The 20,740-nt window shown below is 41.5% G+C and overlaps 1 protein-coding gene across 4 annotated transcripts; it reads left to right on the top strand.

Moving 5' to 3' along the window:
- Nucleotides 1-530: 530 nt before the first annotated feature.
- On the top strand, nt 531-19,364 carry CBX1 (chromobox 1). Of its 4 annotated transcripts, XM_053911590.1 has the most exons (6): nt 531-733; nt 13,792-13,968; nt 14,440-14,617; nt 15,490-15,584; nt 15,674-15,759; nt 17,859-17,991. In XM_053911590.1, the coding sequence occupies exons 2-5, from the start codon at nt 13,829-13,831 to the stop codon at nt 15,750-15,752; spliced, it is 492 nt and encodes a 163-aa protein (XP_053767565.1). In that variant the 5' UTR covers nt 531-733; nt 13,792-13,828; the 3' UTR covers nt 15,753-15,759; nt 17,859-17,991. The 4 variants fall into 4 exon arrangements, with proteins under 4 accessions (XP_053767565.1, XP_053767563.1, XP_053767564.1 ...); XM_053911588.1 differs by lacking the exon at nt 15,674-15,759 and having other exon boundaries at nt 17,859-19,364; XM_053911589.1 differs by lacking the exon at nt 15,674-15,759 and having other exon boundaries at nt 13,795-13,968; nt 17,859-19,364.
- The last annotated feature ends 1,376 nt before the right edge of the window (nt 19,365-20,740 follow it).

The raw sequence follows: 20,740 nt of genomic DNA on the forward strand, positions 1-20,740 counted from the left end.
ACAACGGAGGAATTCTGCACTAAAGGAATACATTGGCACAGCCAATGAAAAAGGGTTAGTTCAAGAGACCGTGATGACACCTGCCAGGGGAACCTAACCTAGTCTAAGGGGTCAGGGAAGGCCGCGAAGGGTAAGTAATCCAAACGCTGAGAAGTAGGAGCCTGACAGAGATCTGAGGAAGAAGAAATTAAGGATTTCAGAGATACTGGAGATTTTGTGAAGTTCTGGTGGGAAACCTGGTAAGATTCAAAAACGCCAAGAATGTGAATTTCTGTCCAGAAGTAGTTGATTTTTAGGACCAAGCATCAATGGACTCGCTTGTAAAAGCACACGTTCTAATTTCCTCGGGAACGACGTTCTAAACTACACTCCCCAACCACTTCGCAGTTTAAAAACTTGAAACTCCATGAAATTCTCTGGAACAGTGCGTGGCGTCCGACGCGCGCAGCACATCGGATCTTGTAGTCCCTAATGGACTCCGAGTCCCATAAAGCAGTGCGACAGGTCGTCGCACCTGCGCAGAGCGGGCGGCGGGCCGCGCAGAGTGCGAAGCTCTTTTGTTCGGCAGAGGGGAGGGCCGTTGGCCGGGGCCTGCGGGACGCCGCTTCAGTGAGGGGCTTGGTTGCCGCAGCCGGCCTGTTGCTCTTAGGCGCGCCAGTCCTCCGGCCCGCCCGACGCGACCTGCCTGGAGCGCGGCACCGATTCCTCTCCTGCTCTCGGGCGCTGCTCTGAGGTGAAGAGTCTGCCAGAGGCGGGGGAACGGCGGGAGGGGGTTCTGAGGGAGGCGGGCGGGCGGCGGCGGGAGCCCGGGCGGGGGGCCGCCCGCCCGCCCGCCGCGGAGGCTGCGAGCGGGTCCCGCGCCCTCCCCGCGCCCCGCTTCCCGCCGCGCGCCAGAAGGATGGAGAGGGCGGGGCGGTGTATCCAGAGGAGGACGTTGTAGCGATTCGGGGTGGGCCTAGCCCTGGCGGGGCGCTCATTCGCGGCCGGGGCTGACTCGGATACTGCTGTTTGCGTCGGGTGGGCGGCTGCGCGAGTGGGCTGGAGTGGAAAGTCCTGACTGTGGGTCGGGCAGGGGACTGGCTGGGCAGGCTTGGTGCCGGGACAGGGGTGGGGAGGGCTCGCAACTTCGAGACGGAGGTGCAGACGTGTAACCTGAGAATTTGGTGTCTGGTCGGGACTCTCAGGAATTTTGCTTGCAAGGCTAGGGAGAAGTAACTTCGAGTAAGTTGTAGTAAGAGGGTGCTGGGCAGCCCAAGGTGCGCTTCTGGGGGAGACCTGTTTCATACATTGCGGAGGGGGTAGAAGGAGAAGCAGTTACTTGCCTGGCTTGGCTCTAGAGGAGGAGAGAGCTGTTCGTGTAGACGGAGCGGGACGTTCCGAGAGTCCTTAAACATTTGTGTAAGGTGAAGATAAAAGGGGGAACCTGGCTGCCCTTCATTCCCGAGGGTCCTTAAACAGTGGGGAGGCTGCAAAAATAATGTGTAAAGCAAGGATGGTCCACGCTCTCTTCCCCTTTGCAGGTTTGCTACTCCCTTCACTCCGTGCCTCCTTCAGGAAGTTGAAAAGTCCAAGTTCAGCTCCTGCTTTGATTCAGAGTTAGTTTCGTATATTTTTATCTGGGATTGTTAAGTTGTAGAAATGTGTAGATGAGTTAATATTTAAGGAATTAAGTTAGATTTTGAGAGATGTGGGAAATTGGGAGACAAAGAGGAAAAAGTTCATTAAATGGTGACATTTTTTCTTTTCCCTCTTGGGCTCTTCAGTTTTTTGTCCCACCTTTCTCTGGTAGAAAAATTTGAATACGAAGTGACCACTACTTACTCCTTTTTCAAAACTTCATATGGAGGTTTTTCACGAATTTGTGTTATATTCAGATATATGTTGGTTTAAATCGATTAAACTGGAGTTGACTAAAAGACCAAATACACTACAACCTCTGGCCCAGAGTAAATAGCTTCCTCGGTTATGTTAAGAATCATGTCAGCAGTTTGAAATAGTTCTAAAAGGCCCGTGGTTTTGGAAAAGATGCATGAATACACCTGAGAAAGCAGTGCTTGTGTTCTCTCGTGGCGCTTGCAGACGACTACACAGAAAGTGGTATGATTGCAGGGCGCCTTGTTGGGATCAGTTGCCCCTTAATAAAACTTTAGGGCAGTTAAGGGTCTTCAGTCATTTCTGATTTTCCCATTTCTAACCCTCTGAAGGTCTTAACAGATTTTGCATTAGACTTGATATATTTTTCACTTCATAGGTTATTTTTCTGAAGAGTTTTTGGAATAAAGTGCTAACAGCTAGTTTATGGGCTTACATACGATGGGGCCATGCCTCTTGTTCATCCAAGTGTCTGGCATATGGTAAGCAGTTTAAATTGTTGAGTGAATGGCTAGGGTGTTGGGATCCTTTCTGAGAATTCCACGTGTTAGTCAGCAGGATGAATTAGCATGCAATTAATTATGTAATCAGTTTGCGTGCCTTCAATGTACGACCTATGGCAGAGGAAAACTGTTGCTTGTCATAACCTCGGTTTTTCATGTACACCTTGGCATTAAATGCAGAAGCGGTATGCAGATTGTGCAGATAACAACTTCAAGTACGTTAGGCAAGGACTAGGAAAAGCCCCAGGTTCTAGGTTTCAAAAGCAAGGTATGTAGTTTGAATATTTTCTGTTTCAAAAGTATTTGAAAAATCTTCTGTGTCCTTTGTGTAGCTAAATAAGTATTTCCCAGTAGCAAAGTCTATTGGAAAATTGAATAGCTTTTCTAAGGTTACCTAGAGAAGATTTTCAAATATGGACAAAATTCAGATTCTCTCTGTATTTGAATTTAATAACTTGTGTTAAATCTTTCCTACCTTTGGTCTTCGTGATTTGCTGACCAAAAGGGGTAACGTAATTTGTCTGTGAAATTGTGCCTTTCCCTTTGATAGTAGCTAACACATTGAAGGCCTGATAGAACTGTGGTATTTGAGAGACTAATGTCAGTAATCCGGTTTTGTTGTGTGATCTGTGAATGCTTTGGTCTCTGCTTTTAACCTCAACTTAGTCGTAATTCTGGTCATTTTTATTTCACCTTAAACTAAAAGATTTGCTTCATATATAACCATGGTCTCTCATCCCAAATCTATAGTTTCATCCATGTCAACATACTGGGACGAGGTTGGCAAAGTTTTTGGACACATCTCAGATAGTATTCTAGTTTTATTCACACACCAGTACTTTAGTCCTAGATCCTGGAATTTGAAGGCAGGGATTCCTTTAAAGTGAAACACCTGGTCACTGGCTATGTGGCACAAGTTCTTGCTTTCTGCTCAGTAAAGTTTTCCATTTGGAAAGCATTTGCCTCACAAACACCCACACCTAACACACTGAAAGCATTTAGCAACATGAACCAGGAGGACTACAAAAATATACTACACGTGCCTTCACCTGCCTTTTGATGACGGGTACGGAGTTGCCAGTGCTCAGCAAAGGTGCTTCTTCCTTGTTTTCCATTTAGGGTTTGTAGGTCAGATTTATCTTGTTGCTCATTCCCTAAAAAGCTGACAGCTTTGGACTTTTACTCCCTGGTGATCCGAGTCCGAGGCATTCATCCTTATTGCCCATGTAGGGTTCAACACCTTTCACAGGGCCAGACCTACCTTTGAGTGAAAATAGAAACAGAATGCTTTGCGAACTGCAAGGAAAACTGAAACGATATTTGGCTCGATTGCGTGGGCTTTATGGAAGAAGTAGCATGTCAGCTGGGTCTGGAAGGGTGGGTAGGGTTTTGAGTGCTAGTCTTGGACAGGAGCACACTTCTAAATGACGAGCACGGCCATCGCAGAGGAACGTGCAACCTACGTTCAGGCGATAGCTTTCTGTTTTGACTGCAGTGTAGGATTTGTGAGGGGAGTAGGAGTATAGAATGGTAGGAACCAAAGGGTGTTAGGTGTTAAAACATTGTGGAGTTTGGACTTTGGACTTTAAGGAGGAAGAGGCCTTGGAGAAAATTTTGTAGCAGTTACCTACCACCTTCCTATTCAGTCTCATCCCGCCCAAACTCGTTCACACACCATCTACCTCAGACAAGCCTCATTGCGTTTGTTCACAGCAGTTCCTTGAGCCAAATTGCCTTCCTCCAGTCCACCTTTTCAAATAAATGCTCTTGGAGTTTGGCTGCGGTCCCAACTTTCAAAACCTTCCCTAATTACCCTAGCCATTTATTCCTCCAAGTCCTGTAGTGCTTTTGTGGTTACTTATTATTGAGGATACTTCTTTTGTTAATTATTACATACACTTGTCCTTTCTCCTGCTGAAAGGAACTTCAACTTTTTTACCTTTTTATGTGTTACCTTTCAGTCCTGGCTCTGTCTTACTGTTGGGGGACTTTGGGAAATTTTCTTTACTTTAGTAAGCCTCCATTTCCATATTTGTGAAATGGACTTAGAGGAGTTGTTACAAGGTTGAATTAAGTGCCTTTATGTGCGTTAAGTGGTAAGTATTCAATCAGTGATAGTTATTGTTATGTTATTATCACTTACCCCTGAGGGATTCTCCAAAGTTTGTACCTGTGTGTCCTCATATCCCACTAGCCTAACCAGACAGCTCCGTTTGCCTGGGTCTGAGGGTTCCTTGTGTTGTGGACTTGGCATGCACTAGCCAGGGTGACTTAGTCACCCTATATTCCACCCAGGTTCTTAGTAAATGTTTATTGACTTGATGTATTTTTTTTAATTAAAATCCTCACTCGAGGACATGCTTATTGATTTTAGAGGGAGAGGAAGGACAGGAAGAGAAACATTGATGCGAGAGAGAAACATCAATCGGTTGCCTGGTTGCCTCCTTCACGCCTAGACCAGGGACCAAACCCGCAACCTGGGCACATGCCCTACCAGGAATTGAACCTGAGAGCATTTTTGGTTTATGGGAGGATGCGCCAACCAACTGAGCCATCCCCGCCAGAGCTTGATTTGGGGTTTTTTTGTTGCTGGTTTTTTTTTTTTTTTAAGAATTATTTAACTCACTTTTTAAAAAGATTTTACCTATTGCCTGGCTAGCATGGCTGAGTGGATTGAGCGCCAGCCTGCAAACCAAAGGGTCGCCAGTTTGATTCCCAGTCTGGGCGTGAGCCTGCTTTGCAGGCCAGGTCCCTAGTAGGGGGTGCATGAGAGGCAACCACACATTGATGTTTCTCTCCCTCCCTTTCTCCCTCCTTTTCCCTCTCTAAAAATTAAATAAATGAAATCTTTATATATATATAAATTCTAAGAGACCAGGGATTTTGCCTGTCATATTCACCCTATATTTTAGCCCCAGTCACATACTAGGTGCCTGATAGGTAACTGTTAAATGAGTGAATACTATAGGAACAGGTTCATAGGAAGAGTTAACCCAAACCTAGGCTGGGGCTTCAGGGAAGCTTCTGGCAGTGGCATTTCAGCTAAGGAAAAATTGGTCAAGTAAAGACTGGTGCAAAAGGCAAGGTGATTGTGATTAATAGGTTAGGTGCAGTAGTCTTCAGCTCAAATGTTCACAGATATTAGTAAGAGATCTGCATTTTCATTTTTAATTTTTTTGTTTGTTTCAGTGTGTGGTTGCCTCTTGCACACCCTCCACTGGGGGCCTGGTCCACAACCCAGGCATGTGCCCTGACTGGGAATTGAACCAGCAACCCTTTGGTTCACAGGCTGGCACTCAGTCCACTGAGCCACACCAGCCAGGGTGAGATCTGCATTTTTAAATCAGTGTCTAGTGTTGAGAATGAATTGAATTAGGAGTCATCCAGGCAAGAGGTGATGGTAACTTGGAACAGGATGATAGTAGTGGGACTAGAAAAATGTCTGAACTGAAAGATATTTAAGATACAAAATCAATAGGATTTAGTAAGAGACTAGATCCATGGAAGGATGGGTGAGAAATCAAGGGTGATTGTCATGATTTTGTCTTGAACTCAGTAAAGCTATATGAACTCTTAAAAAGACCATTGTTCATTTAATTGTTACTAGCTTTTTTAAAAGTATATATGTAAAATCTGAGCCTGAAGTCCTAACCTCTGAAGTTTATTAAAGAGCTTCTTTACCATATGGATCATCAAAACTGTTTGACTTTTGACAGAGGTCTTCAGAGATCTTAAAATTCGTTTTGCAAATTTATTTTATTGAAATTTTCCATTGTATCCAAAATTTATTTTTCTCATTTGTCTTATCTGTCTTCATAGGAAGCTATATTCCTTTTGCCATTTACTATAAGAGTTTTGTTACTTTATTTTCCTGCCTGGGCCAGATAAAAGGAAGAGCACAAGAAAATCCTGCCCTTTAGGTATATCAAATGTGATTTCTTAGTTTCTGGCAGCTCTTCTGTCTCAGTCTTCCAGAAATGATATCTTGGTTTCTCTGCTTTGTAATTATTGGCTTATACCAACCACACCTGAGTCCTTCTTGAGTTTGTTCTGGAGCTGCTCTGCTCTTAGAAAAAGCTAGCTCTGAATTTCTGCCAGATACATAGAACAGAAAAGGTGTTTTCTCACTGAGTTTTGTGCATGTGTGTTTTTAATTTGAGAGAGAGAGAGACATCGATTTATTCCATTTATTTATGCACTCATTGGTTGACTTTTGTATGTGCCCTGACCAGGGGTCAAACCTGCACACTTGGCATATCAGGATGACGCTCTAACTAACCCAAGCTGCCCTTTGAGCTCCTAATGCACTGGGTTTCAGAGAGCTATCCCTAAGCTTAAAACAGTAAATAATCTAATGAAGTAGGCTGCAGGTGCAAGTGTATAAATAGACAATTAATGCCAGAAGGTCATAAAAGCTCATCTCAAAGGAATCCCGTGAAGGTTGTTAACACCTATTTTATAGATGAGGAAACTGAGTTATGTGGTACATATATTTAATTATCTATTGACTTAAAGTTGTTGTGAGGAGTCAGGGAAGGGAGAGATATGCTTCTGGTGCTCATACTAGCTTTCTTCTGGCAAAAGAAACTATGAGGATACTTGAAGCAGTACTCTTTCAGTTTCATTGTAAATGCGAAAATATCTAAGATTAAATGATGTTGAATGTGATAGGAGAAGATTTTTGTTTTCAAGAACATCAATTGTTTGGTTTTTTTTTTTTGCTCTAGCCTTATTCTAAATTTTATGGAGAAAGTAAAATGTTCACTTGCCTTTTAGCTAACTATGAGAATTGATTTATATCTGCAATAATTGTGTAAATTCACCTGAAGAAGGTAGTTCCTGCCAGTCCTGTTACAGCAGTGGCTTTTATCCAAGAATGTGCATCAGGCCACCTAAGGAGACTTTAAAGATTCAGATGGCATGGTCAAAGCAACATTGTTTGCAATAATGAAAAATTGGAAAAAACCCCAATTTCTATCACCAGGTCAATGGTTAGAGTATAGCATGTCCATACAGTATGGACTTCTGTGCAGGTGTTAGGAATATATATCTTTTATGGAACAATGGAAAAGTATATTACATAAAAAGGCAAGTTGTAGGACTGTAATATCTATTTTCACAAATGTATATCTGTGTTAGTTTATATATAAAAGAACAAAAACAAGCTTTGACAGATTTTGAGCCAGGGAACTTTGATTTCCTTCATTCAGTATTTTTGTAATTGAATGTGAATACATGTATTATATCATAATTAGAAAAACAATTTAAAGCCCTGGCTGCTGTAGCTCAGTGGATTGAGCATGGGCCTGTAAACCAAAGGGTCGTAGGTTCGATTCCCAGTCAGGGCACATGCCTTGGTTGCAGGTCAGGGGGGGGGGGGGGGGCACTTGAGAGGCAACCACACATTGATGTTTCTCTCTGTCTCTTTCTCCCTCCCTTCCCCTCTCCCTAAAAATAAATAAATAAATAAAATCTTTTAAAAGAAAAAGGAAAACAATTTAAAAATAATACACTCTACTTTCTTATTCATTGGATCTTAGCATTTGTATTTTTAAACTCCATAGGTGATTCTGATGCTGTTATAGGTGAAAGTTATTTACTCAAGGTCTGCTTTACTGTGAATCTTTTCTTAGTAAAGATAAGTCGCCTCACCTGACTAACATTCTGAATATGTCACCTTAGTGCTTAGCTAAAAGCCCTACTACTGGTTTGGTTTCAGAGGTCTGTAGCTGGCAAGGAATCAGTATGGATATTCCTGGGGTGGCCCTTTATAATTCATGTATCTGATGGATCAGGGGCCTATGTCCACATTATCTTCCCAGGTCTTTTCTCATACCCTTTCACAGTAACAACCACCCAAAATAAAATGCCTAATCTTGTGTCTGATACTTTACTGCCTTCTGCCTTCAAGTAGCATTGCCCCTCCTTCCCATTTCCTATCTCCTAACTTCAGGAGTGAAGGGTATGTGAAGAGGATTGCAACAGTCCTTTCTCCCCTTCTCTTAGAAGAGCTCTGAGGCCCTGGACAGCTAGCTCAGTTTGGACAGAGTATCATCCTGACACACCAAGGTTGTAGGACCCACCCTCCGGGAGGGCATGGAGAAGAAACTACCCTCTTCGCTCCCTGTCTTCCTCTCTCTCTAAAATCAATTTTATTTTATTTTATTATTTTTTTTTTTTGCACCTCTCCATCCAGGGCCTGAACTTGTAACCTAGGCATGTGCCCCGAACAGGAACTGAACTGGTAACAAAGATGCCCAATCAACTGAGCCACACTCATCAGGCCTAAAGTAAATTTTTAAAAAAGAGCTATAAGTTCATGACTCTTGCTCCAGATTTATACCATTCCTGGATTCACTGGGACACTATAGATGTATTTTGGTTTCTTTAAGTTGGCATTTTTCTCAGTAGTTGTCTCTCCAGACTACTTGCAAGTTTAACTTCAAAAATTCTGCCCCTTGTAGCATTTGTCAATTTAAAAGACTCCAAAGCCTTCTGGGCTCTAAAAACAAAAGCTTTTTTACTGCTTGCTGATTTAATTAACAATGAATACTTCATATTCCAGTAACCAATTAAAAATCACTGTTTTTGTTTTTTTAAACAGGGATATCTCCCAAGGTCTTTCCTGAAAGAAAATCATTGTCAGTTATTTCCTTATTTACTGACCACATTGCACCGAATATGCATCTCAAGAGCCCTCTCTGTCCTTTCCTTGTACAGCCTGAGGGAATGCTCCCTGTGTAGCCAGCTACTAATTCTGTGTGTGCAGTAGGGCCACTTAGCCCAGCTTTGCTAGGAGATGTCCTTACTGAAATGTATGCTCTTGGTTAATTGTGTGACCTTAGATGACGATTTTATTTTATGTAAGTCTCTTCTGTTATCTATGAGGTATCAATAACATTTGAATGGCTTGTTTCTCAGGGTGGTTTCTGTTTTAGGATCAAATAAGATGTGTAGTCGCACTTTATAAACTGTAAAGTGCAATACAAATGTAAAGTATTGTTTTTCTAGGCATCTTAAAATATGGCAGACCCAGTAAATATTTAGGTCAAAGTTATAGCATCTTATTTAACTAGATTTTTTTGTTTTTAATTTTTATTTATTGATTTTAGAGAAAGGGAGTAATGGAGAAACTCAATTTGTTGTTCCACTTATTATGCTTTCATAAATACGCAACCTTGGGGTGGAATGATGCTACAACCAACTAATCTACCTACCCAGGCAGGGCTTAACTAGATTTTTTGTCTGCAACTTCCTAAGCTTTGAGAAGACTTGTCCAAGGATTAAAATTTCTAAGTTAATCTAAATTATTTACCCTTGTGAACACCTCTTGTGACATTCTTTCATATATTTTGACCCTTTAAAAATTATGGCACTTTTGCCCTGGGTGGTATGGTTCAGTAGGTTGAGCGCTGGCCTGTGAACTGATTGCAGGATTCAAATCCCTGTCAGGGCACAAGCCTGGGTTACAGGCTCGGTGCCCCCGCCCCACCCTCTCCCCCTCTGCACCCACTCCACCGTTGGGCGTTGGGGGTGGGAGAGGCAACCAATTGACATTTCTCTCACACATTGATGTTTATCTCCCTCTCTTCCTCCCTTCTCTCTCTAAAAATAAATAAATAAAACCTTAAAAAACAAAGAAAATGGCACTTTCGATACCATAATTTGGTTGCCGGGATGCTTGGGGAGAGTGGCAAATAGTGTTGGCCAAAGGCAGTTTTCCATTATGCTGCTACACTGATCTGCGTTACTTTGAAGTTTCCTTGCCAAGCAATTCCAACTGAGAGCTCTCCTTCTGGATCTCTCTGCTGGTGTTTAGAGACTGCCATCTTCAGGTAGAGGCAGTTTCTCTTGAAATAACCCATTTGGAGACTGTAGGAGAATAATTGGCCCATCATAATATTTAAAGGGGGCTCCTGGCTCTTCTGAAGATACTAGATTCTACAGGAAGAATGGGTTGCATATTTAGTCTACTTCTCTATTGGTTTTGAAAACAGCTTATTCAGGACCCTGGAGAAGTACCTATAAATAAGGGGGAAAAAACTCACATTGGGTAGCCTGGCCGAGAATCTCCAATATAAAGAAGAATCCGGTCTCTGGAGGCAGATGCTGGGATGAGCCAGTTAAGAAAGTTCAGAGAGAAGTCAAGAGTCTGATTTCTGCATTTCTTTACTTCTTATTTCAGTTGTTCTTAGGACACTGATTTAAGCTAAACCAAGAGGTCTTTTTCCCTATTGGGGTGATTTACTTTACTTAACCTAAAAGATTTTTTTTTTATTCTTTTCTATGACTGCTCCTCCTTGGGGCATGCAATGATAAGCGGAGCAGAGGCCTGCAGGAGCTGGAGATGAGTCAGAAGCTGTCCTGACCGTTTTGGGTCATACATCAGATGGGCAGTGTTCAATGCTATTTCTTTTTCTTTTTCGGGATAGATCTTATTATTTTTTAAATTAAGTGTATTGGGGTAACATTGGTTAATAACATTACATAAATTTTAGGTGTGCAAGATTGTAAATCCACATCTCTATACTGTATTGTGTGCTCCGCACCCGAAATCTAGTTTCCTTCCTTTACCATATAAATGAAGTGCTGTTTCTTTTTGTAAGACAATTAAAGCTATCAGTGTAGATAACACTAAGCCTTAAATAGCTCTGAATTTTGAAGCCATAATAAGGGTTATTAGGGGACAGTTACTATTTTTGGATCATCTGTAACCCATTGTTTTCCTTCCGTCTATTGAGAAGGGGAATGTCTTACAATTTTTAAGTACAAATTAATGTAGGAGGTTGTATAGCCCTTTGTTATCTAAAAATGATCGACAGTTTATTTTTTTCTGCATTTTTTTAAACCAAAGCCTGACCATGAATCTTGCCACCCCTTCAACCCCCAGGGAAAAGAAGCAACCAAGGAATAATAGCACTTGTCCTTGGGGGAAATACACTACTGCAGGAAAGTGAGATTTTTCTTTACTCATAAAATAACACATCATACGGCGATCAGAATTTGGAAACCTGAAAGCATCTCCCTTTGGAAGCACAGCCTCTGAATCAGAGGCATGATGAAGTTAGTCAGAGATTGCATTCGATCTAGTGGTTAGTCTGTTCAGGAACTGAAGGAAAGGAAGACTCCTGGCACTTTCTCTAGAAGGTAGAGGATTTGGGGAGGGGCAGGAATGTCTTCAGTATGCAAATGGAGAGGAAGAGTGTTGAAAAGATACTCATTGATTTGTGTTCTGGAGGGGTGGGGGTAGCTTGGGTATTGCCGTAGGCCACGTTAAAAGCATCTCAGAACATTGTTTTGTCACTCTGCAGAGTAGTTTAGTGGGAGAAATGTCTGCATTTTTTCTAAACAGACATTAAACTCCAGGAAAGCAGGGACCATTTCTTACTCTACTGAATCTCTAGTATCCAGCAATGTCTAGAATTTTCTAATAGCCAAACATGTTTGTTCTTTCATTAAGTCGGCATTTCTCCTTTTTGCAGACATGGAGATATAGCTGAGTGTAAGCCTAAGCGTCTGTAATACTATAACTGATTCATAGTGACAGTCCTGACTTTTGTGAAGTTTGTTACATTTCATTTTTTGCTATATTCATATAGTCTGTAGGTAGACTATTTCTAAAATACATTCTATCTATACAGTCCAGTTTAAAGTATTTTGAAGAGTTTCTACTAAGTTAGACTCCTTTTCGCAAGGATGCGAGAACAATCACTTTAATCCCAAATTGGCAGTCTTTTAAAAAAAAATTTTATTGTATATTTTTTGTTACCTTTTAGTTCCCTTATACACCCTCCCTGCCCCAGCAATCACCACTGTTGTCCATGTCCATGAGTCCTTTTTCCTCAATCCCTCTACCCACTAACTTCCCCACCCCCTCACTGCTGTCGTCCCACTCTCCATCTATGAGTCTGACCCCATTAATTGGCTTTGACCTAAATTCAGACATGGTAGTAACTCCTTTCTTGTTTGGATCATCTGCCATCCTCTTAATACTTTCTGTCACATTCTGGGCAACTGATTATCAATTTGTACATTTTGGCCAATTTTGTAGATAACTTCAGTTGTGTTGGTATCTTATGGTGCCACCTACTGACACAAATTGGTAAACATAAGGCATTAAGCCTACCAGCAGTCAGAGTTGTATGTTAACAAGAACCTTGGTGAATTGTAAATTAATGGTGACATTCAGAAAAGACTGCATAAAGAACCTTAAGGGGACTCAAAAGAAGAGGGTTTTGCCCTGGCCAGGTAGCTTGGTGGTTTAGTGGGTTGTCCCATTTGCGAAGGTTGTGGGTTTGATCCCTAATCAGGTCACATAGAAGAATCAAGCAGTGAATACATAAATAAGTGGAATGAGTCATTGTTTTTTTTCTCCCTCCAGACCCCCAATTCCTCTCTATTTGTTTTTAGAGAGGGGAAAGGAGGGAGAGAAACATAAATGTGTGGTTGCCTGTCGTGCACACCTCCCCCGCCCCCACACACACCTGGCCTGCAACCCAGGCATATATCCCCATTGGGGATCAAATCGACAACCCCTTGGTTTTCAGGCCAGCACTAAATCCACTGAGCCACACCAGCCAGGGCACCTAATTCTAAGTCAGTAAATTTAAAAAATTATTTTCTAAAGGAGAATATCTTTTAACATTATGGAAGAATGGGTTATAGGCATTCCAAGAGAAAATTAAACTAGATGTTCAATAAATAGAACACGGTACTTCCCACAGTAAAAAGTCAAGTCTGGTACTGTAATGAAATGGAAAACAGAATAGGAGGAAGTATGGATCAGCAGGTTTTTAAATGTGTGTGTGTGTGTGTGTGTATTTGAAATATATACCGTATTTTTTGGACTATAAGACACTTCCTCCCCAAATTTGGGAGGAAAATGGGGGTGCTGCTTATAGTCTGAATGTAGCTTACATTTATATCGGTGAAATATTATGTTATTTAGGTTATTAAATATTTTATCACATATTTTGCTTCAGAATTTTTTTTTCCTATTTTCCTTCTCTACAACCTAGGTGTATCTTATGGTCCAAAAAATATGGTACATTATTTTTAGGAGGATTTTCTTTCAATCCAACATAATATTTTAGATATCATGCTTTAGAGTAAAAGGGCTATTGGCAGCTTTTTAACTTAGAATACATGTAAAAGTTTTAAGTGGCTATGCAAGAATAAAGAAGTTTTGCTGTGAGATTAGTTAGGGCTGTTTTATGAACTGGCTTTCTAAGTGAGTATATCAGAGAATTTCTGTGTGTATTGAAGATGGATAGGCATAGCATTTAAACAAACAATGCACAGTATTAGAGTCATCTGTGATGTCCCTACTTTTCTTACCATCCATATATTCACCTAACCAACAAGAGTATGCCCTTATTTTTATGCCCTTTTTATTTTTATTTATTTTATATTTTAGCAGCGTCACCCTTTATACTAGAAAGCTGGCGGGCACTATGGGGAAAAAACAAAACAAGAAGAAAGTGGAGGAGGTGCTAGAAGAGGAGGAAGAGGAATATGTGGTGGAAAAAGTTCTCGACCGTCGAGTGGTAAAGGGCAAAGTGGAGTACCTCCTCAAGTGGAAGGGGTTCTCAGAGTAAGTTCACTGACCTGGGGAAATCCATTCATTTAGTCACCAGCTGTTTCTTAGGAATCTAGTAATGTGTCAGGCCTAGGGTGCTCCAGTGGCTACAGTGTGATTCAGGCCTGGCCTTCATGGCTTATCGTCTAACTGAAAATGATCTATATGTACAAAGTGTTGTAATACAGGACAGTGATTTCGGAGAAGCAGTTTTGCATGTGACTTTAGACTGATCCAAATTTGCAAAGAGAAAGTAATTTTCCTTTGAAAGAGGCAACTTTTTAGACTTTAAATTTGTATTGAAAAGCTCCCCCATCCCACCAAGAGGTTTGAACTTTGCCCAGTGTTTGGTCTTGGGCAAAGCCTAGTCATTCATTGTCAGCTTCTCTTTTCCAAGGACACCAGCTTTTGTCCTTTTGTGCATCTCCTTTGTATGAGTATGCTAACTTTGAGTGGAAAGTGACTCACTGTGCCCTCTCATTTCAGTGAGGACAATACGTGGGAGCCAGAAGAGAACCTGGATTGCCCCGACCTCATTGCTGAGTTTCTCCAGTCACAGAAAACAGCACATGAGACAGATAAATCAGAAGGAGGCAAACGCAAAGCCGACTCTGATTCTGAAGATAAAGGAGAGGAGAGCAAACCAAAGAAGAAGAAAGAAGAGGTAAGGGTGGGAGGAAGAATTGTTACTAGCCAGAATTTTTACTGCTGTCAAAGAGGCTGAAGGCAGATAATTTTAGCACTTTTGTTCTACTGCTTTAAAAGAAAAACAGATTGTAGGTTTTTTAAATTTGTTTTTAGAGAGAGAAGAGAGGGAGAAAGAGAGGGAAACATCGATCAGTTGTGCCCCCAACTAGGGACCTGGCCTGAAACCCAGGGCATGTGCCCTGACTGGGAATCAGCTGGTGACCTTTTGATTTGTGGGCTGACGCAAATCAAAAGGTGGTATGACGCCACTGAGCCACACCAGTCCGGGCTCTACCACTTTTTAAATATCAGCAATCATCTCTCAGTCCTTCTGGAATCTTAGGCTAATATTTACAAAGGATTTGGGGGCTCAGTATTCTCAAAAGGCCATGTAATCTACGTTTATTTTGTCTGAAGTTTCAAGAACAATTCATTTCTGTTAGTAGATTGTTTTTGATGTTTCAGTCATTACAGGTTTGAAGTAGCCATTTTAATTCATTCCCAGTACCTTAAAGTAAGTTGTCTTTTTTTAAAAATTTTTTAAATATATTTATTGATTATGCTATTACAGTTGTCCCATTGCCCAAAGTAAGTTGTCTTTTGAGGGTGAAGAAATATTTGGGAACATTTAGTTTGCCTGAGGTTTCCCTTTTTACATGTGGGGACACCTCAAGCACTTCAGACCTTGATGGGATAATCGTTCAACGATTCTAAAAGGCCTGTGACCATGGTATTGATGAGATACTGGCAAAAAGAGTTTGAATGCATGGATCAGAGAAACAGGAGTAATTTCAATCTGCATAGCAGTCCCACATCGTTAAATTTGTTCAATCCCTCTGGTTTTTGCAGTCAGAAAAGCCACGGGGCTTTGCCCGGGGTTTGGAGCCGGAGAGGATTATTGGAGCTACGGACTCTAGTGGAGAGCTCATGTTCCTGATGAAATGGTGAGTCTGCCAGTGGCTGTGTGTGGTTGTTGTTTTCTTCTCCCGTTTGTTCCATGCCAGAGAAAAGAGCTGGACCTTCGAAATTCCAGTCACCCAAGTGTGAAATCTTTAAGATGGCATAGTCCTTCGATAGTGACCCTCGGCCTGACTGCCAACCTGGACTCATGACTTACAGGTAGGGGCCCTTAGGATTTTCAGATCTTTGGCCATTTTTTTAGGAGGTGGGCGAAAATCCAGAATGGAGAGGGTATGGGGAGGAATCATATTTCACTTTTCTAAGTGAAAGGAAAAAATGTGAAATGTGATTGAACTACCCTCCCCTTCTACCACCTCCTTAATAAAGATTGGGCTGGCCCCAGGCTCAGAAATTCTGTTAGCTTCTCTGGGTTAGGAAAGAATTTCTGTAGCTCTTGCTTTGTTCTTTAATCGTTAGATTCTTTATAATTTGTGCAGATTCAACAATTCCAGGATCAGCCAGCAGAGGGCAGCAAGACCTCTTTCCTATATACTGAGCATAGAGCAAGCCTACTTTTTTCTCCCTTAAGTACAGACACCTGATAGTAATACTCCATGAAACAGCTTAATGGAAACAGTTGTCTTGAGAATCTTAAGAACTGTAATTAAGCCAAAACTTTATATAATCTCCCTACTCTGTCCAAAAGGAAGGCTTTTTTTGCTTATTGAAAATTCGTGTACTTTTTCCTCCTCAAGTGGATCTCAGTCATTGTTGTTAAAATATAAATTAGGAGCAAATAGTTCTAAGCCTTTGCGTATGAAGGCAGCATTGTAGGTACTCTGTCTTTTTGTGAGTCTAGAACCTTCTCTGAAATTCATGTCTGTACTAGTTCCTCTTTTTTTTGTAAGGTGGCCACGGGGAGCCTAACTTAAACACCACAGAAAGCCTGTGTCACCACAAGCTAAACCTCTCTCTTCTTCCTATGCATTCCCTAGATGTTTACTGCATCTGGCCTTTTAGCTGATTTGTTGCTGCCTTATAGAAGAAGAGGTTTTGTTTTAAGGTGCTGCGTTGGAGGGGAAAGAATTGATTCCAAGAGTTGTGTGGTCCAACTAGAATATACTTTCTCTGTCTGCATTTGACCAGTTTAAGTTATAGTAGTATCTCTGTATTGCTTAAGATTATACCTTTTTGGTTGACATACTGCTATATGTAAGGATTATAGCTGAATATAACTGTACAGATTAAGATTGTTGTTGATTATAAAACCAAGTTCCTTTTGAAGTTATTTCCCTGGGGAGTAGAGATACTTGTCCATTTCCAAAAATAGCAAATATTCCTATTCAGTAAAATGACTGAACTTAACTTCTGAGTGTGTCATTGTCAACAAGGGGCAGCCTGCTTCAGGTTCCCATATTGTTATACTCCTTTCCCTTCCATTCTCTTGAGTCGGTTGTCCAGAAATACACCGTAGCAGCTCACTCTTTGGTTTTATGCAGCTGTGCAGCTTTGGTTTTCCTGTTGTGGGTTTTCTGGAACCTTTGAGGGATGCCTTGTCAGAGACCCTATCATATATCTGCTGCCTGCCCTATACTACTGCTTCTACCTGGGACATTCCCAGGGACCTGGAGATGGACCTTAGTCCTTTGTCCCTTGTAATATGGATGTGATTTTCAAATTTCGAGAACATTTTACAATTTAGAAGAGTATAGAGAATTGAATAATAGTTCATTTTCTGCCAACCATGTTGAAGAACCATTTCAAAGCACCTGGGCGTTGTGGCATATCTTTGTGAGCATGGCATTTGGTAATGTTAAATAGTGTGATTATGAGTCAGCAAGAAAGTGTCCACCTGCACTGGCTCTGGCCAGTGTCATATCGGTATTCGGTGTTATCCAACATACCCAACGTGGTAGGAAAAGCTATTACAAAGCCAAGATCTCTCCACAGGCTCTTAGCCCCTGGCATTTGGCTTTTGAAAGAGTGTGGTAGTCTCTCTCCTTCCCTCAGAATACAAGAGTCTTTTTTTCTTTCTTTCTTTTTTTGCCTTTCCCAGAGTTGGTAAAAACTCTGTGATAGCGGTAGCGTTAGATAACCTACCTTTTGACAAAGATAACCCAGAGGGGGATTTTAACAGGAGATCTACAAGGATGTCACTTAACTAAAAGCTGACAGTAAATGCTGCTTGGGCCATGTTAATACCCTTCCTTAGCTTATGCTTCTGGAATTAATATTTTTAAAGCTCTATCTCTTGGATGATCCAAGTTGGGAGACCAGTAGCACCTGGTCTCAAAGTCTCTCTGTGCTTTGTTCTGCAGGAAAAACTCTGATGAGGCTGACCTGGTCCCAGCCAAGGAAGCCAATGTCAAGTGCCCCCAGGTTGTCATATCCTTCTATGAGGAAAGGCTGACGTGGCATTCCTACCCCTCGGAGGATGATGACAAAAAAGATGACAAGAATTAACTCTCCTGAGTATCAGCCCCTGTCACATCTGACTGTGGGTTCAAGTGGGGAGGGGAAGGAGTTCTACTTGTCTTGACACCATAGAGGTGGCTTGAGAAGATGTCCTTTGAAGAGCCAGTATAGTTTCTGTGCCCTACAGCAGCCCAAGTGCTTTAAAGCCGTTCCATGCTGTATAGTTTGCACACCCATCCGAGTGGAAGGGAAGGAGGATAAGTGTTTCAAGGCAACCCATTCTGCACTGTGCCGAGAAAAGCAAAGGGCCTTCTATGAAGGACAAAACTTGCAGAATGGGTGTGTGGGAGAGCAGAAAGATACTGTAGATCTTCAAAGAGCATCTCCGCAACCCACAGCCTTCTTCCCAATAGTGTTAACTACATTTTTACAGCGTAGCATGTGTGTAGTTTTTGACTATTACTGGTGTATTATTTGGGGGTGGGAGGGAGGGGTGGGAAGGAAGGGAAATGGGTAGGATTGTTTTTGTTAAAATTTGGGGCCATGTTGGGGAAATGGTGAAACAATGAATAGAACAATGATTTGGTTCTGTGTCCAGAATATTTTATCTTTTCAAAAAATGTCATTGCCAATCTAATTGAGGACTGTAAGAGACTGTTTAAAAGCTGTGAATGCCTGAAACTTACAAGCCAAGGTGTTCCCTGCCTGAACTTAATGCTCTTCCCAACAAAGGACTAAGCCAGTTGATGTTACCAAAGCTGCCATTTTAGGGATGGAAACTGGTTGAGAAGGGAACGTCTTTTATTGGAGCATATACATAGGCAGATCATTCTGTCTTAGAGGTGCTAATTCTTGAAATTGACAAGAAGACCCTTTCTTTTCCAATTATGATGCTATAAATAATAGCTTGTCCATCCAAGTTACTGGCTGAGGTATTTGGGGAGGGGAAGAGGGTGACATAGGAGGCGTGAGCATTAAGAGAAGGGCCCATGCTCTTAGGGTAGAAAACTCTCGGAGCCTCTCTGTTTTTCGAACTTTGGACTCTGAAGCCATTGATGGCAGGGTTTAGTCACTGACAGCACAAGTTCACTGAATCACTTGAAGAGTTGGATTATTTCAACAGCCCTGGTCTCAGGAGAAGATTAAGCTTTCATACTGGGGCAGTGGTTCACTTTAAAAACACACACACAAAAAAACCTTTTTTCATCCTAAGACTTAACTAATACCCAAAATGCTGTCTTGGCTCATGAGATCCATCAATTCTTGACATCATCCAGACCTGCATCTAGAACTTCACTGTAAAATTTTTAGGCATGTGTTAGGTTTCTGTGAAAACTTTGTTTAAATGTAAACTTCATACCACACTGTCAGTTTTTGTCTTAATAAAACTATATAGATTTATAATCCTTGATTTGTGTGAAGTCTTGCCAGAAACCCTCCTTGCCTTTTATTGCCTTTCAGGTTCACTGTTGGAAACAACTTCCACACTTGGATGGTTTTATTTCTTAAACACTGGAGGCTTGAGAATCTGGCACCGGGCCTGAATCTTTGAGTGGTCTCACGTCGAGTAAATATTTATTGAGCATTTATATTGATGCAGAGACTGTAAATATTGCCACATCATTCCGTCTTCACATTACTCAAAAGGTTTTTTGTTTCCCATTCTGTGACCTGATAGCACTTCCAAACTATGTGTTTGGAAACATGGGGTTTTGAGTTAGGTTTAGATCTTAGCTTATGTATTTCATAGATTTGTGTGACCTTAGCTAAAGTCAGCTTCCCGGAATTTTCAGGATTTGGCCTTGGATTTGATACTGAATTAAAATGTCATCTATTTCCTTAACGTCGCTTTCTGCCTATAATGGGACTGGACTCTGGTCATTTGTAAAAATGGAAGGTGGGATTTCCACTGAGATCAAATCAGTGTAGCAATTCAGATCTACTCTTTAGTACAAAGCATTTGTTTTAAGTAAACTGATATGTTGGTACTTTATTCCAAAAGCCTCCTAGGAGTTTAGGGAGACAGAAATAACGATGGAGCTGGAAGTCTTTTTCTGTGCAGAGGTCTGAGTGTGTCCTTGTAATTGGCAGCAGCCGAGCAGTCAGTAGCTAGATAAAAGAGCGGGGTGAGGTGGGCATTGGTGCTCTAGTTCTTTTCCGCATCATAAGATGCACTGAAATTAGCCTTCAGCCTTGGTATGTGTCCAGAAAGTGCTGCTATTCAGCTATAGCCTTAACCTTTGGAACATATTTCATTGTCTTTTCTGGATTCCTGAACTCTTGTAAGACCAGACCATTCTCTCCAGGAAAGACACTGAAATTGATAATATGTACAATGGAAATTGAAGTAGAAATATTCACAATTTTATCTTTAAAAGCCAATTTTTCACATTTCTAGATTCAAGTTTTTGTTTTTAATTTATTGGTTTGAGAGAGAGAGAGATCAACTTGCCATACCACCCCTTCATGCACTCATTGGTTGATTCTTGTGTGTGCCCTGGCTGGGAACCAGACCCGCAGCCTTGGTGTATCAGGACAATGCTGTAACGAGTTGAGCTACCCTGCCTGGTCAGGGCTTGATTCAAGGTTTAAGAATAAATTTTTCTCAAGTGATTATTAAAGCCACAAATGTGTGCAGAAATGTTAGAAATGAAAAATGCACATAGGCATAAGAAATCTCAAGTCCCTTTCATAAAGCATGCGGAGAGCATTTCTTTAGGTAGTGTAAAATGTGTTTGTTGGATGACAAGTGAAATTGCATCATCATAGACCTCTTGCCCAGGAG

This window comes from Desmodus rotundus, chromosome 9, assembly GCF_022682495.2.
Source record: "Desmodus rotundus isolate HL8 chromosome 9, HLdesRot8A.1, whole genome shotgun sequence".
NCBI lineage: Eukaryota > Metazoa > Chordata > Mammalia > Chiroptera > Phyllostomidae > Desmodus > Desmodus rotundus.

What these genes read in the sequence shown, in the direction of transcription:
- CBX1 (XM_053911588.1), top strand. Translation starts at nt 13,829, where the DNA reads ATGGGGAAAAAACAAAACAAGAAGAAAGTGGAGGAGGTGCTAGAAGAG. An exon ending in AAGTGGAAGGGGTTCTCAGA is followed by an intron (nt 13,969 to 14,439) that starts GTAAGTTCACTG and finishes CTCTCATTTCAG; the next exon opens with TGAGGACAATACGTGGGAGC. An exon ending in CTCATGTTCCTGATGAAATG is followed by an intron (nt 15,585 to 17,858) that starts GTGAGTCTGCCA and finishes TTTGTTCTGCAG; the next exon opens with GAAAAACTCTGATGAGGCTG.